At 37.1% G+C, this 16526-nt stretch overlaps 1 protein-coding gene and 1 long non-coding RNA gene across 16 annotated transcripts in view; one reads left to right on the top strand and one right to left on the bottom strand.

Annotated features, from left to right (window-relative positions):
* The window catches only part of unc-104 (uncoordinated-104), a 90891-nt gene that overhangs the window by 7907 nt on the left and 66458 nt on the right, over positions 1 to 16526 (bottom strand). For 8 of the 15 annotated variants that reach the window (XM_053754341.1, XM_053754340.1, XM_053754345.1 and 5 more), the window contains 20 exons: positions 16097 to 16260; positions 15650 to 15764; positions 15132 to 15265; positions 14629 to 14840; positions 13047 to 13256; positions 11401 to 11538; positions 10664 to 10794; positions 7523 to 7696; positions 6829 to 7009; positions 6331 to 6421; positions 6143 to 6241; positions 5525 to 5797; positions 4905 to 5043; positions 4375 to 4495; positions 3597 to 3699; positions 2764 to 2938; positions 1951 to 2063; positions 1264 to 1392; positions 628 to 742; positions 141 to 276 (listed from right to left, as the gene is read on the bottom strand). In XM_053754341.1, the coding sequence (XP_053610316.1) occupies positions 141 to 276; positions 628 to 742; positions 1264 to 1392; positions 1951 to 2063; positions 2764 to 2938; positions 3597 to 3699; positions 4375 to 4495; positions 4905 to 5043; positions 5525 to 5797; positions 6143 to 6241; positions 6331 to 6421; positions 6829 to 7009; positions 7523 to 7696; positions 10664 to 10794; positions 11401 to 11538; positions 13047 to 13256; positions 14629 to 14840; positions 15132 to 15265; positions 15650 to 15764; positions 16097 to 16260 (2953 nt within the window). The remainder of the gene's footprint in view (positions 1 to 140; positions 277 to 627; positions 743 to 1263; positions 1393 to 1950; positions 2064 to 2763; positions 2939 to 3596; positions 3700 to 4374; positions 4496 to 4904; positions 5044 to 5524; positions 5798 to 6142; positions 6242 to 6330; positions 6422 to 6828; positions 7010 to 7522; positions 7697 to 10663; positions 10795 to 11400; positions 11539 to 13046; positions 13257 to 14628; positions 14841 to 15131; positions 15266 to 15649; positions 15765 to 16096; positions 16261 to 16526) is intronic. The other 7 variants (XM_053754346.1, XM_053754349.1, XM_053754344.1 and 4 more) reach the window with 6 other exon arrangements.
* LOC128675154 (uncharacterized) lies at positions 8827 to 10128 on the top strand. The gene is made up of 2 exons (XR_008405236.1): positions 8827 to 9226; positions 9738 to 10128. It is a non-coding gene; the product is annotated as an uncharacterized LOC128675154 (long non-coding RNA).

The following is a 16526-nucleotide window of genomic DNA, read 5'->3' as shown; positions in this document are numbered from 1 at the left end:
TAAGGGCTCAGCGGGCTATTTTTTATCGTTTTTATAGACAAACTGTATCTTGTCTGAAAAACTATTCTTTAATAACAATTTGCTAAAGAAAAGAGACATCAAATATGATCTAACACATTACAACGTGTGTGTATACTCACTCAAAGCTGCTAGCGCTGTGTATGGATGACAATAGACTGGGAGTTGACATATCAGCTGAGACGCCCTCATCTACAGGCGTGGCTGGTGAAACGGCTGTCTCTACCTCTTTGCCTGTTGCGCCGGAGCCTATTCGTCCTGAAATATTTATCACTTTAACAATAAAATACGTAATTGTTTTTTTTTATATAGGAAGACATTACGACAATACCATAACTATTTGTTTATTTGGTTGTGACATTAACAACAGTAAAATATTGTCCTCTAGACTGGACGACTGGACTATATATGTAGCGATCTGATCAAAAAGTCCCAGGTTCGAAAACAAAATGAACGTACAAAAGTCACAAAAAGGACACTAAGTGCAGTATGTTGAGCACCGAAATTATGTAAACACATATAGGATGAGGATAGAACACCACAAGAGGGTTGAATGCCTATGTACAAAAGATTTTTTAAAAGAGCTTTATACGTGTTTAGGAGACTTACCCTGCATGAGTTTGATGTATTTGAGCGCAAGTTCCTTCTCTCCTGGCGCCATCTCACGGTCGTTATCATCTCTCGCCGTCTCTGACGCAGCCTTAGCCGCCATATTGCATACCTCCTAAACCAATATGGGTAATGTCATGATTAAGAATATTTTTGCTATATCTATAATTTTTTGAAATAATGTTTTCGATGTTTGTTATTCCGGAATGCACTGGCCGAAAAACAGTAAAATAAAAAAAAAAACAAAAGCAAACAGTCAGATTGTGTTCTGGATTTAAATATTTATAATCTTTTCGAAAATTGATATTTTGAATTAAAAAAATAATTATTAAAAATAAGTGGATTCAAATACTTTTACGTTTAAATTTTACCGTTTGGAAATCTTATATTTCATTATGATACAAGGCTTATACCCGAAATTATTAACAAAATTAACGTTAAGAAACTAAATTCGTGCCACTAGTTTCTCAATGAAAATTAGTTTGTAATTTTTTCGACATTTCATTTATCAAAGCATTTATTCAAAAATTAGGTTTTCACAAATACTTTTTCACTATTAATTTATACTATTATATAAAAATAAATATGTTTTTCTGAAACAACTAAAAACAAAGTATTATTATTCAAAGACCTTACCTTCTCTGTCTTGGTGAAGTCATTAGCAGTAACAGTGTGCTCGTGTCCGTGCTTGAGGCGGTCCCGCAGCGCGAGGAAGTGTCGCGTGCGGCCCACCTGCTCCAGCCGAGTCATCTTCTCCAACTCCCACTGTCAAATATAGATTCAAATTCAATACAGGGTGTTGGTAACAACATTGAGTCCCTTACATTTTACCCTGGAAAATCTGTCCGAATATTATAATGTCAAATAATAAACATACGTCCTTTTTATAAATAACGTCACATTTTGTACAATAATAACTTATATATTAATCAAACATAAGCACAAAACACGTTACATAATTCAATTCATGAAATTTTTTTTTTAAAGAGATTTCTATCATTTTAAAAATATCTTAATTAAATAACAGTTAGTTACGAATTAAAGGGCAGTCCCTTTAATTCGTAACTAACTGTTATTTACTGTCTGACTTGAGAATTTACATTATAAGAAGTCAATATTCATTGATTCTTCCTCATTATTTACTTATTTAAAAGCTTGTACGCACCGTATTAAGACATAAATTGATAATGCTCACATTTTAATATCGTTTTCCATGATGTGAATATACATTTCAATTCCCGTTTCCCGTACCCGTTTTACCTTTTGGGTACGGAACCCTAAAAAACGTTAAATCGTCGTCACGTGGAATGAAACAGATCTAACCTGGTGGTCGAATATGAGCGAGTCCCCGCGCGGCCGCCAGCCGTGCAGGTTCTCCTCCCCGCGCACGTACGTGCCGCTCGTGTCCAGCACGCGCCGCTGTCGTCTTTGTACACCTGACGAGTGACATCGATAAATAACTTTGTGTTTATAAATAAATCGAAGATCTGGCACATCTGATTTGATATTCATAGAGATTAACTAAACTGTCCAGCACAACATTTTCCTTTTATTCATAATTTATCATAATAACTTGGCGCCCAAAGGAAAGAGCCCCGATATACTTAGTATTTTTTTTTATTCATACGAACGAAGTCGCGAGTATCAGCTAGTCAATAAATAAACACCTAAATAAATATTTTATATTTAAAGATATTGTAGATTTTTATCTTTTAAAATATTGCAGGTAGCTGCGTAACATAAGTACAGAACCTAATACTAATGGTCCATAATCATTATATCGAGTATGTTATTGCTAACATTTGTCACATTTTATTCGCCCCACATATAGGCATCTTTTACGACTAACTACCGCCATCTAGCGAAAAAAATGTCATGGTGTGTAAATTTATATATATATTTTTTAAATTTATTTTGGCACAAACCGTTATTGTAAGAAACATTTTACAATAAAAATAACATGTTAGAAACGAAAACAGTGCCGAAAACTTAACAAAAAAACAAAACATATAAGTAGTGTGTCGACAACCTAGGTACTAATTGGTTAAATTCAAAACAAGAACAGATATATTATACAAGAAGAAGAATAATACCATCAGGTGGGCCTCAAGATCTGGTAGAGTAAAAAAAGCTGACCTGGTTCCAAAGCCCGATGCATGCTGAGCTCGTAGACGCCGGTGAGGTGGTCGGCGCGCGCGTGGCGGCCGCCGAACAGCGCGCGACGCAGCGAGCGGCCGGTGCGCGCCTCGCGGCCCACCACCACCACCGACAGGTCCTTGGTGACGATCGCTGGCCGCCCGCAGTTCTCCACCTGGTTGATTATTAACTTGTGTGTGAAATGGAGAAGGCAATGGCAAACCGCTCCATTACTAATGCCAAGTTGTTGTGGTGTTTTTAATTCCACGTAATGACCACGACCCGCAGCCATGAGGAATACGACTGTGAAGAGAAGATTGCCCGTGGCTTCGCCGGAATTTTCCTGGACGATAAGTACGCTATGCCCTTCTCCATACTTCAAGCTATATGTATGCAAAATTTCAAGAAGATCGGTCGAGTAGATAGAGTATTTAAAGGTAACAAACAAACTTTCACATTTATAATATTACTAGCTTCGCCCCGGGGCTCTGCTCCCGTGGGAATTTCAGGATAAAAAGTATCCTATGAGTTATTCCAGGTACCTACCCGGGTATTCTACCCGTGTACCAAATTTCATAACAAGCTGTCCAGTAGATTTTGCGTGAAAGAGTAACAAATATATACACACATACACACCTTACAAACTTTCCCTTTTATAATATTAAGTAGGATGGTTAGGATAATACACAAGCGATCATGACACATGCGGTCTGTCAACTGCGGGCAAAGCGGAGGAAAGCGATCGATAATTAGACGTTCAAAATTACGCGGGCAAAACCGTCTGGTGCAGCTAGTATTTCATAAAACTGGCAAGTAGCCAATGAACACATTACCTCGAGGTAAGCGCTGAGCGTGATGTAGACCACCTCTCCGTTGGCGCTCACTCTGTTGAGTAGCGGTGACCCGTGCAGGCTGCTGTCCCAAGCGGCTTCAAACCTAAAAATAATTTATATTGAGTCTTCATCTCAAACTATCGCTGGTTGAATGGAAGAGATCGCTTCATGGGATAAGTCCACCAAAGTATATTTACATTCTTGTTATTTATGGCCCTTTAACATGTGTTCTTTATAAAGATTTTACAAATAAACAAATATTTTATTCTATAACACTACTTTTGGCACCATAAATCAAAACCGCATATATTTTAAGTGAGCGAAAGTTTTGTAAAAGATGTTTCAATAGATATCTAGAATATTGTTTTAAACCAAATAACAAAGACAAATACGTTAAAATATTCACGTTTTGTAATTAGGTATCACCTTTGTATGTGATTTTGTATCCATGTTCAGCAGGCTCGTTAACGAGTTTTAAAAATTTTAAATTCATAAGAATTTTAGAACGTGAGAAAAAGTCAGAATGGACAATACGACAAAAAAAATAGCTTTCTGTAAATATTTTTTCACATACAGGGGAATAAAATAAGCGGCCCATATCTTTTAATTTCTTTTTTCCGATTTATATTTACGAAGATATTATACAATTTTTTTAAAATTTAATTTAATTCTTCTGGAAGTGACGTAACTCTGAGACCAGTTTGTTAAACGATGTCAGTGCCTTTGCCACCACACAAAATGCGTAATTCATATGCGTACCACAGTTTAGAGCACCTACCTGAATACAGCTCTATCGTCAAGAGTGGGTCGTTCTCCTGGGAATAGTCCAAGAGACAGGGCGCCGTCTTCATCACCGTCTGTCGTGTCTTCGTTAGCTTCTGGGGTGTTGCGTATACGACCTATAAAGCAAATTTACAACATTAAGTTACTAATGGAGTAATTAAACCTATGAACCAATAGTTTAGTGTAAAAAATCTACAGAAATAACCAATGACTGATGTTAAAAAGGTTAAAAAGAACCTATTCGATAAGTGATTATAACATTTTTCTATACAGAAACTATTCATGTGTACGTACGCACTCACGGTACGCACACAAATGGAGATAGTTATTCGAATGTAGACCATATTGCGTGTAATTGATATTAACACCTTTAGATATGCATATTATCACAGCTGATTCCCACGAGGGTAGACAGAGACGTGAAGTCTTAAGTACTTCATAGTAAAAACAAAACACAATAAAACACTATTCGGATACCGCTGAGATGCCTGCTTAAAAATGTGTTTATGGTCTCTATAATCTTACCAACGACGAGTTCTCTGACGTCACTCCATTGCAAATCAGACGAAGGTTCGTGCAGGATGGTGATGCGGATACGGCGTTGTATGCCTTGGTGAAGAAGGAATAGACCGCGGCAAGGCAGCTCGTCACTGTGCTCCACCACCTGCGAAATAATACATTTATATATACAATAACTAGCTGCCGGTCCCGGCTTCACACGGGTGCAATATTATGCATGCTTATAACATTCCTCTTGAATTACTCTATTTATTAAAAAAATACACATCAATATACAATGCGTAGTTAGGGATATATTAGCATACTTAGGGACAGACAGCGGGAAGCAACTTTGTTTTATACTATGTAGTGATTGTAACGAAAAGTATGAAAATTACTACCTTAATTAAGTAATAAACAAATATAGTGTTTAAAATTTGATCAAAGTTTTTAAATAACCGATGATATCAACCAAGACTACATGGGGGTCACAGTTAATGATTGATAAAACTGGACAACTATGAGTAGATTCAAGCTAGTAAGATGTCGAATAAACTGGACTTTTTACGAGAGAGTTTACTTCGATGAGATAATAAAGTCCTTGATTTGGATGAAAGATTTATAAATTAGAATGCAATTATACTCACAGCTGGAACGTATTCTCCATTAGGTGCCAGTTCGCAAATTTCAAACCAAACCAACAAATCATGTTTGGAGTGGAGGTGAGACGAGCAGCAGGGCGGGGCCACGCTGGCGGCGCCCCACTTGGGGCTCCGCACGGGGGCGCTGATGGGGATGGAGGGGGGCAGCATGCGGCGGGGGGGAGTGCGCCCCGCCCCCACCATGCCGTCTTGCTTCGCGTCCTGGAGCAAAACGGATGGCGTCAGAAATGTTGCCTTTTGAGGTAATGCCTGATGGATCTAAAGAGCAATGGAAAGTTTCAATTTTAGTATTGTTACTAATCATGTGACGTGTAGGCGGCCCCTAGACGATCAAGACTGCTGTATATGACTGACAAGAAAATGGTTTCTTTTTCATTGTATTTGACGTGATAAAGTGCCTGTGTAGTTCTTATTTCTGAAGAAATATTTTGACTTAGATTTTAGTCAAGTATTCTTGTCATTCACACATATTGGGTAATATAATTAGCCGCTTACAAGCCTCCTTATACACATTATTCGCGATTAAATGATTTACTATTTTTATTGAGAGATTTTCTTGCAAATTCTTACTATTAATTGACGAAACCTAATTAATGAACTCACCTTGTGTAGTGGGTGTTGCTGGTAGTGACCGAAAACCTCAAAGACAATCGGTTGAGTCTTGATATACTCGACGAACGACTTTGTTACAGGTACAGTGATCTGCGAAATTATGAAACATAGTTACAAAACATTTTAAACACTTAAAAGAATATATATATTTTGATTGAACAAAAAAAAATTAGACTTACATTTTGTACGTGATAGAATCCGAGGGGCGTATTCTTTCCAGCGTTCTTGACAGGCTCTGTAGAAAACGCGTCTTCGTTTCGGTGTAAGAAACTGAAAAGAGAAGTAAACAGCTGTCAAACCACAATTCTAGTCCAAAGTCTTATTAAAGCAAATCGGTGTGCGAGAAAATCGTTTGAAGTGGCAGAAGAAGCCCGCATTGACAGTCACTGTGGAATGTGAACTCGCGGCTCGAGGTGTTCTGATATCTAGATCTTCAGCTCCAGAACTAAGGTACTCTCATCAAAACACTTCATCGTTCCTTAGATCTTCTGAGTACCTCACCTCGTATTGTTGTGTTCCAACCTCGTATTGTGTTGAAGGGTAAGAGGGAGTGTAATTACAGGGTACTGTGGCTGTGGGACACCCCTGGCATTGCATGCATCAATCAGCTGCGAAGACAAATTTATTTCAGGTGTCTAAGCCTATAAAAAAATCCTTCAAAACAAGCGCAGACTCACTTGAACTGGCAGAAGACGTCAGCATAGTCAGTGGCGATGCTGTGCGCTTGGAGGACAGTCACCCGGAACGTGAACTCGCGGCCGGGAGTCAGGTGTTCTGGCAACTCCTCGTCTTTCAGTTCCGATGCTAGGGAGCTGTCGCCGCGTCCGCTGTCAGCGTCGCATTCGTTCACGCCAAGTTCTGAAATAACCCATAATAATAATAATTCATATAATTATAATAGTAATCCATATTATCTCCCGGAAAACGGATAGTAACAAAAAATATGTGACATTCCACGAGTAAAGGTACCTTATGGGAGATATTTTGTTACGCGTGTTTCTGTAATCTACTAAACAAAATCGACTCAGATTAAGCACTGAGCTTGTATCGCGAGTCCGATGGACACATACACAGACATGGGCACAACACACCCCGAACCGCAGACATACATATATCTGTGATCACAGACACAAATATTTTCCCGCACTGGGAATCAAACCCAGCAGCCACAGATAGCGGACGGGCGTCCGTGACAAATACGCTACGGAGGTCGTCAAATTATTTGTGCAGACCTGTACCTAATTGGTTCTAAAATGTATTTTCGAGATTTGTAAGCTAAATTGTTTAATTGATGTTGGTTACACAAATTTATAAAAAACAAATTTAAAAAAAATCACGCGTTATTATAAAGTTTCCAAGCCCTAATCTTACCCTCAATTTTGATGTTAGAGTCCTGGCCATCAGCAATACGATCCTCCAAGTTAAGAGCATTGTTCTTGTCCAGACTGGAGAGCGCTCGAAGTCGGGAGCGAGTCGGGGCGATGTCGTCGTCGAACGATATCTTCGCTGATTGCTTCACGCCAGCCGCTGCCAACTCGGCATTGTCTGTAGCCATGAGATGAAAAAATAAAAATAAAATATTTTTTCTCTACAATCTATATAAGTTCACGAAAGTACATATTGCTTATTTATGCGCATATAATTTAATTCTCAAAATTGTACCTATATTTTTATTATGTGCACTAGAAGTTATTGTATTGTACACACAAATTAGATAAAAACACATAAAACCAATTTAAGATTGTGAGAGACTAGTGTCTGACTGAATGAAGCAGAGCTTGTACCCTAGTGTAAACTAGCCTATATAATAGCATATAATATATAATACAAATCTATCCACACTGATGATCCATCTGAACCAATATTATAAATGCGAAAGTTTGTCATCACTTCACATTTTTCTACTCAACCCATAACACAAATCTCGATCTTACTTTGGGGCTAACTCAATTTGTCCATATATGTATTTATGGATTTAGTTACGATTATGCCAGCTCGTGTTCAACTTTCCATTCGATGGAGTAATTCAAAACTAGATTTACTTGTATTTGAAATACTTCCAGTATAAAACTAAATCCCTCTTGATTACATATATATGTCGCAGCCAATTGGTTAAAATAGCCGTTCAATCAAACAGGTAGCCCTTTGACTGAACAACGGCATTCAACCACACGTCTAACTTTTTAATTGAATATATGAGGCGCGAAACGTTCGAAACTACGGCTGATTCCAAAGCCGCCGTCTAATTGAATTAGTTCAGCGCTCACCACCGCGACGATAGGTGCGTTTTGTTTTGAATATGGCGTCAACTAGCCGGTGTTTTTGATTGTTTCAAGATATTTTTCGGAAAGTAAGTAGTAAATATACGTTACTAGTGTTATTAAAGAGACAGAAATTATGGAGGCACATACGAGTGATACGTGTGAATCGAAATGTAAATAAATATTCGAAAAGAAATGACGAGATTATAAAATGCAACAGCAAGCAAGCAATTGCAATTCCATAAATAATAAATAAGCTATTTTATGAGTTAAACATGTCCAAAATGAGTTGAAATACAGTTAATTCTTCTTGTTATCGTTACGCTTGTGTAATACATATCTTTCAAATTACATACTAAACTAATGGTCACCCTAGTTAATTTGCCATTTAACCAGTTGACTAAGCGTCGTCTAGCTGTAGTGTTGAACGTTGCAGTCGGCTAAACAACGTATAGCCGTGTGATTGAATGGTGTTGTTCAGTCAAATGGCTAGCTGTTTGATTGAACGGCTATTTTAACCAGTTGGCTACGACATATACATAATACAGTATGAATTATAGGCGAATATTACATTTAAACACAACATTCAGGATAAAGTCGGACACGGGTTTTTAGTGATAATGTTTTCCTGCGACGAGTCCGTTATAGACATTCTATTTTAGTTTGCTTCATGTTTTAATTGTGCACATAACCTCAAAAAAGTGATATAATTTGTTTTAGAAAACATGATCAATTGAAAGTATTTATAAAATAAATTTAATTAAAGATCAAGTACACAAAATAAATCGAAATAGAAAAATAACTAGGACTTCAGGTATGAGTTCTTCAAGTTTCTTTTTAATTTTAATCCATACTTCCATACTATCCATTCATACTAATATTGTATAGAATATTTTTATTATTGTTTTTTTTTGTATACAAGTAATAAACTCAAAATGTGCTAGACCGATTTTAAATAAATTTGGTACAGATATAGACAACATGGTCCAGGAATATCACAGGCAGTTTTTTTTATTATGGTTTCACCCGAGCGAAGCCGGGACAGGCTGCTAGTGAATGAAATTGTGACGCCATTGGCATTTTTTTCACTTCTGCATGAATATCTATAATTTTACCAAGGAGTATAAATTCAGGCTCAAAAGTTCGATTAGTAAGATTAGTGACTATCACACGTTGTCCGATCGGATGGGGCGAGGTGTGATAGAATACACGTACGTGTATTTGAATGTATGTACATACATACGTATAGCATGATCTTCTGTGATATTTTTAGTGTACGCTATTAATTAAAAGAATGCCATCTTAATTTATATCTTTCTTTACAGGATGTCGTTGCCAGTATTCGTAATTTTCTCCATTATGATGGTTTATGCAAATGGAACATGCCCTATAAATTTCAAGGACATCACATCTCAGCCTGCATATTTCGAGTCCAGAGTGACTGATGAGGAAGCTATTTTGTTTCTTGTTGACATAATGCTCGCCCCTTTTACTTATGTAAATGACATTGATAATTTAGGTTGTGGGGGAACATTTGCCCCATGTGTTCTGTGCCCAAATGGATACATAAAAGTTAATGGTACTTGTGTGCCTGAAGATGGTACGGATTATGATTAACCGACAGCACTTATTGATTAAGTGTTATTTTTATAATGTTTCAATTTTGTTTTATTTTCTTGATCCTTTATTTTTTTATAAATAAAGTTCTTTCTTCAATTAAGATTTTTATTTTCGTGAATTCACGATAAGCAACACTGTATTGAATGAATGAATGAAAAATTATGTATTCAAGTGATTAAGACTCATAATTATATGTTAGTAATTATATGTAGTTATAGTTAGTAATTACTTGGAAAATTAATGATTCTAACCGTACAAATTTCAATCGCAAAGTACAGATACATGGGTAAATTCAAACATATTGAGCAAGCCCAAAGGACCCAAAGATTTTTTTTCTATGTCTAATTATTATGCAATCAACTTTTTGGTTACGAGCAGGTATGTTTTATGACTGATTTATTTCATGTGCAATTGTGCAAGTTTTTGGAGCTCAATCAAAATTTTCTAGTTACGGTAGTCTGAAATTTATAATAGTTAAACTGCCAGGCCAAATTGAAAGAGATAATTCTCCATCTAGACCCGACCGGAAATCAAATCCTCGAAGTTCAGAGGCAAAGGCTATCCAATTTCTTGTGGTTTTACCCGAGCGACGCCGACGACCGATAATAACAAATGCCACCAGATAACTCACTCTTTTCGGCGTCGATGACTGCTTGTACGGCCACGCGCAGGTAGCCCTTCACGTCTCCTTTCTCGTTCACTATCGCGACCTTGTGAATGAGAGGAACCGGGTACAGCAGGTTCGACAAGTATACGAAGCTCCTGTAACAAATACGTCATATCATAAAACAGCGTGTGGTTCCGTCCTAGAATAGAACCAATCACGTTTAAATAATTTTTCTCTATCTATGTACGGTCAACACTTTATCATTCTGTAAATGTCTATTGAAAGAGCTGATGGAATTTATTCTTACATGCTTTTATTTTGATAAAATAAGACAGTGCAACTCCGAATCTACCGAGTTCTTAAGGTTTCTCACGCGTTTCTCGTATAGACTTATTTTTATTTCGCATTTTTTTAAAATTTGTTTATATAAATATTGTTTTATATTTATTTAGAGCAGGTCGATCGAAGTGCATGCTTCAAGAAGGCTGGCGTTACTTACATATTATAAAAAGAAGTCCCCTTGTCGCATCTGTCTGTATTGTACGCGATAAACTCAAAAACTACCGGACGAATTTTTGCACGGTTTTCACCAATAGTGCAATTCTAGAGGAAGGTTGTTATAGAAATTGTTTAAAATTTTACGCGAAGCCGGCCGATAGTATTTGATAAATTTGTACGGTAAATGGTTTTTTATATATAAAAATGTATTCATTTATTGGTAAACTTTTCTACTCTACAATGCAATTTTAAAGGTATCTTACCGTCCAACAAGACGGAACCATGGGAATCGATCGTAGAAGGGGTCCCCGCCGGTGACCGACTCGATGTTGTGGTCGGGTGACGTCGGCGACAGCTCGGCCTCGTTGTGGTACATCTCACGCATCAGCTCGAGGCGTTGTCTGTCGAAACATACGGGAGTTACATTCTAGACTCCACTGCGAGAACTTTAGAAATCAAAATGCGCTAGGCAAACTGTTTCCAAATTGACTGAGTTACATTTTAGACTCTATTGCGAAAGACATACAGATCAAAATGTGATTATTATGAATTGACAAGCAAATATTTGCTTGAGGATCACTTTTTAATTAGTGTGAAGTGCAAGTTTTAAGTATACAATCTGGACATACATTGATTAGTGCTAGTCCAAGTATTTCTACTTAACACCTACACTTAACACTCGCACATACATTTTATACCAATTCTTTTGCTTATTTTTTGCATTTCTTTTGTTTTATTGCACATTGTTTTGTTATCAACTGTTATTAATTAAAATGGGAAGTATAACATACTTTGTATAGCGTATTTTGATAGTTTATAGTCTAATATGTGTACAATTTCACAAACACTGTAATTTCGCGTACGAAAGCGAAAGCGCTTGTTAGCTTAGAATAATACAGATAACCCAGGTACTAAGCTAAATCAGTAAATGATGATTTATCAAATAAAACTAATCACTCTACAATACATCTACATCTCAACCACAACAAAAGCAAAAATAAACAGGTACTTAATTTTTTTTTGTTAATATTTAAAACTTAATCGGAATTGCATTTCCAATCGAGTCACGTGTATAATGTTTCGTTTAAAATAATACAAATGAAATTGGAAATACAAATTCACTAGTATACCGGCTAGGTGTTCAATTACACATACAAAATTACTTACACAATACGATATATTTTAGAAATTTTGCTATAGTATTAGATTTTATAGATTAATTTAGAAAATGGAGATAAAATTAATTTAGTAAAGCTTTTTTATTAGAAAATAAAATTTTCTTCCAATTTATGGAATTTACTGAAATATTTTTTATAGTGATTTCTCCATTTTCCCAACTCACTGCATATTTTCAATTCAACATAAATCTAAATTATGCCGATACAACTTTGTTACCACAACATCAACTGGGATTCTGGGATATGAAGGTATTGATGAACTGATCAGTCAATTGAACGAATGAATGACTGCAAGCTATCAGCGTGGGGCGTCGGCGAATGACGCGAACCTATGTGCGGCGTGGGTCCTTGATGGTATAGGGTAGAAACAAAACAGCTTTATCTTTGCAGTTTTGTGTCAGACCACACACAAATCCGTAGCCTTAGTAAGGCTTTGCAGATCTTTCACACTAGCATTTTAAGGCCAGCCTAAGATATGATGTACATTTTCGTACCCAGATGGCCATGACTACATAAGAAAAATGCTAGTGTAAACATTTTCCCGTTTCTTGCTATCGCTTAAACTTTTCAAGCGAGAAGCAAAAACGAAACGCAATTTCCAAACTCGTTCATCAACAATTTGAAACCATTCGAAATATACGAAGCCAATAAAAAATAAAACTCAATTCAAATTTGGAACACATCAGCCAGTCTGCTTTGTTTCTCCCTGAGCGAGCGAGGCGATCACAAACCTCGACGGCAGCAGGTTGGCTAGAGACAATCGAGTCTGTTGCGCACACGCAGATATACACTGTAGTATGTCAGGTGAGGCCGGGGGCACGTTTCCGTTTCCGGCAGCTAAGACCGCGGGCGGCGGCGCGAGCACCAAAGGCACCAATGGCTCGTCGACGTCCTCACTCGCGTTCATGTTGTAAATCTGACGCATTAGCTCCAATCGGTGGCTATGGACAATACACCGCTATGTAGCCCTACGGCCCTACGTGACGTCACTAGTTTGAGAGGACACGCCCATTACAGTATTTTTGTAATAAGGTATATGTTGTGTAGTGATGAAATGTTCGAGTGAAAATGAGCGTTGTATTACGTATCCTCTCATTATGTGTTGAGCAAATGATGAGAAATCTATTGTGTTTATTGGCGAATGGACAAATCATGTTATGTTTAATTTTGTTATACTATAATATTGAAAAATGTATTGCTTGTAATGAATTCAATGTGTTTTGGCTTGTAATTCTATTTCTGCTGTCTATCTGCGCATTCTAATCATTTGCTTAGAAACGTTACATAAGTATAAACAGTATGTATAGAGAGTAAATATAAAGTAAATATAAGCGCAACAAAATCAAGCTCTATTGGAAGGTAAACATGACAACTATACATTCAACCTAAGACAAATATATATATATGTAGTTATACTTACCCCCTAAAAAGTTATATAGTATACCTATGATGTTTATACATATGTCTACATCAAACTTACATTTGTACTTAAATATAGGAATTTGAAATAGCAATTAAAATTACATATCGTGATATATTTTTGCTATATATGGATAGTATTTGACACGGCGTTAGCAAAATGTTTCTTTTATCATATTTATATTAAATGTACAAAAAATAATTTAAAATTATAAACAAAAAATACAAGGACAACAAATGCTAAATAAAATATATTAAAAAAAAACATGAGTGAGATGTCATAATAGTCTCATTTGTATGTATATTTTGTAATACAGGGTATATAAATTAAATAGGAAATATAAACATATAAAACATAAGTAATAACGCAATCATATCATACTGTTCTTCACTAAATACTTTGATTAGACTAAAAACTAAAATGTACATGTAGATGTAAGTATATATTTTTAGTTATAATATATGATTTTAAATTCAGTCAATTATGTCTCGTTTTGTTCTTCATAATCTCACAACATTAATATATCTGACATTGGATGCATTACAAGGTTTTAAATAGGGAATATATCTGCGATATTATCACGATAGGGAGCAGCACTAACATTAGGTGTTAACAGTGCATTTTGACATTGACAATGACAAATCTTCCATAGCATGTTATGTAACATTGACTTGCACAGCAATGGGTAGTTTGTTTACCGAAAGTACTTGGCGCCATCTTCCTTTAGCTATGTGTAATAATGTTTCCTAATACGATTTTTTATTATGCTGAATACACAGTCCGGGATCAGAAGACTGGGACAAAATATTTAAAAAATATGCGTAGAATTCTCATTTCAAAATTTCAATTCAGAAATGGAACGCGGTAAATTTATCGACTTTTCATAAACTCACCGTAGTTTCTCGAGTGTCCAATAATGTGTGGCCCCGTTCTTGGTGTCAGTGACCTCTACCGCTACGACTGTGGGGGCGCTGGGTCGGAACTCGTCGTCGGCGTCCTCGCGTGGGGCGAGCTCGTGGGGCAGCGGTGAGTAGGGGGTGTCTGTTAGGAGGGTGAACTGGAACTGGACCTTCTTGCGGAGTTCCACTGATATTGCGTTGGCTTCCTATTTGGGAAATGAAGTTATTTAACAAAGTATACTAATATTGATTTAGTAGTATTAACCTCTAAAAATATATATGAGTGAATTGACATTGTTAAGTTGAAAATTTAATGACATTGGCGAAACAGCCGCCAGCGTTGATAATGCAGACAGGGTTGTCACAAAATAAGAAAGACATGATACTGTATCTGTATTGAATTTTCCAAAAGTTACAGCCCCTGATTTGGCTCCCAACGCGTCATATGGGGCTAACTCTATGCATATGAAAATAAAACATTGATAAGAGTAACCAACCTTGAGGAAGATGGCGTTGCCCCAGAGATCGTCGCGGAGCGAGGTGAATTGGTGGTACTTCCACTTGCGGAACGCCCACGCCGCCAGCCCCACCTCGCGCGCGGACCAACACTCTGTCTCAAACAGGGGATTCACTACGCATAACAAACGAAAACAAAAATAAAACCAAGAAAACTATATCCTAAACTTTACACATATTATTAAACAAAGTCAAAAACTACTACACAGATTTTCAATAATAGAAGCCGAGCGAAACCAGGACGGGCCGCTATTAATATATATGATGTAAAAAAAAAATTAATGTGCCGCCACTCACACTAGGTGACGGCTAAAAATCACTGCTGGGCATTTACTTTAGATTGTATAGGTTTGAACGACTACTTTTCAACAAAATTCAAAAACAAGCACTGTCGAAATACTATTTTCCTTCGAGACCTAACATTGTTTACATGTTAGGTCTCGAAGGACAAAACGGACTTTAACTATAGTATTTCGTTCAAGAGGAATGGAAGACCTACCGAATATGTCTTCATCGTTGTGGAAGTCCTCGGGAGTGTAGGAGCTGTACATGGACATGGTTACGCTCTGCTCCTCCACCTGACGCTGCAGGGCGTCGATACGGGCCTCGTAATTCTAAAACATCACCAGATTAAATCAATAACTATTGTAGGTGACGGAGGTAGCGACGTGTATTTTGAAGAGCTTTCGTCAGCTGATTTTAGGTCCGTACCCAAAGGGTAAAACGGGTCCTAATTATTATGACCCCGCTGACAATACGCCTGTCACACTGACTGACAGTTGAAATTTTCACAACGAGCTAGGTTCAACTGCGATCCAGCTGAAGTTATTAGCGTCATTTTCCGGGTAATGTTCCATTTACTAGTGTTGATTCGCAGCGATTGGTCGAAAATAAAAAATCGTAGCCTTGAAAATAGGACTTTAATAACATGAACACAAGGTCAAACCTTCCTCTGCTCCTCAAACTGCTGGTCGGCGTGTTCCTTCTCCCTACGGAACTGCTCCTCTAAGGCCAGCAGTCGTTTTTGCATCTCCGCTTTGAGGTCAATGCCCTGCTTCTCCAACAGCTCACATTGTGCGAAGTCCCAGTCCACGTTTTCTGTATTGTTCACTGGTAAAAAAATAAATTGTGTGAACACTTCGTAATCAGATTTTGTTCTCTCTTTCTCTCATATCCGAGGGTTCCAGGTTAAGATCGTAAGGACCTTAAAATTTTAAAGACTCGGCTTTACAAACGGCACATTATGTCATTGCTGCTACAATTACATAATTAGCCTGAAAAATTCCCTTACATAAACATGATAAAAGAGCAAAGTACACGACGATACGCCTCTTTCTTTTCACGGCTATATATGGAATAAATGTCTACAGAAATAA

The sequence above is a fragment of the Plodia interpunctella genome, chromosome 14 (genome assembly GCF_027563975.2).
Source record: "Plodia interpunctella isolate USDA-ARS_2022_Savannah chromosome 14, ilPloInte3.2, whole genome shotgun sequence".
NCBI lineage: Eukaryota > Metazoa > Arthropoda > Insecta > Lepidoptera > Pyralidae > Plodia > Plodia interpunctella.
Note: the sequence above shows the minus strand (reverse complement) of the source record. Positions and strands in the feature narration are given on the sequence as shown.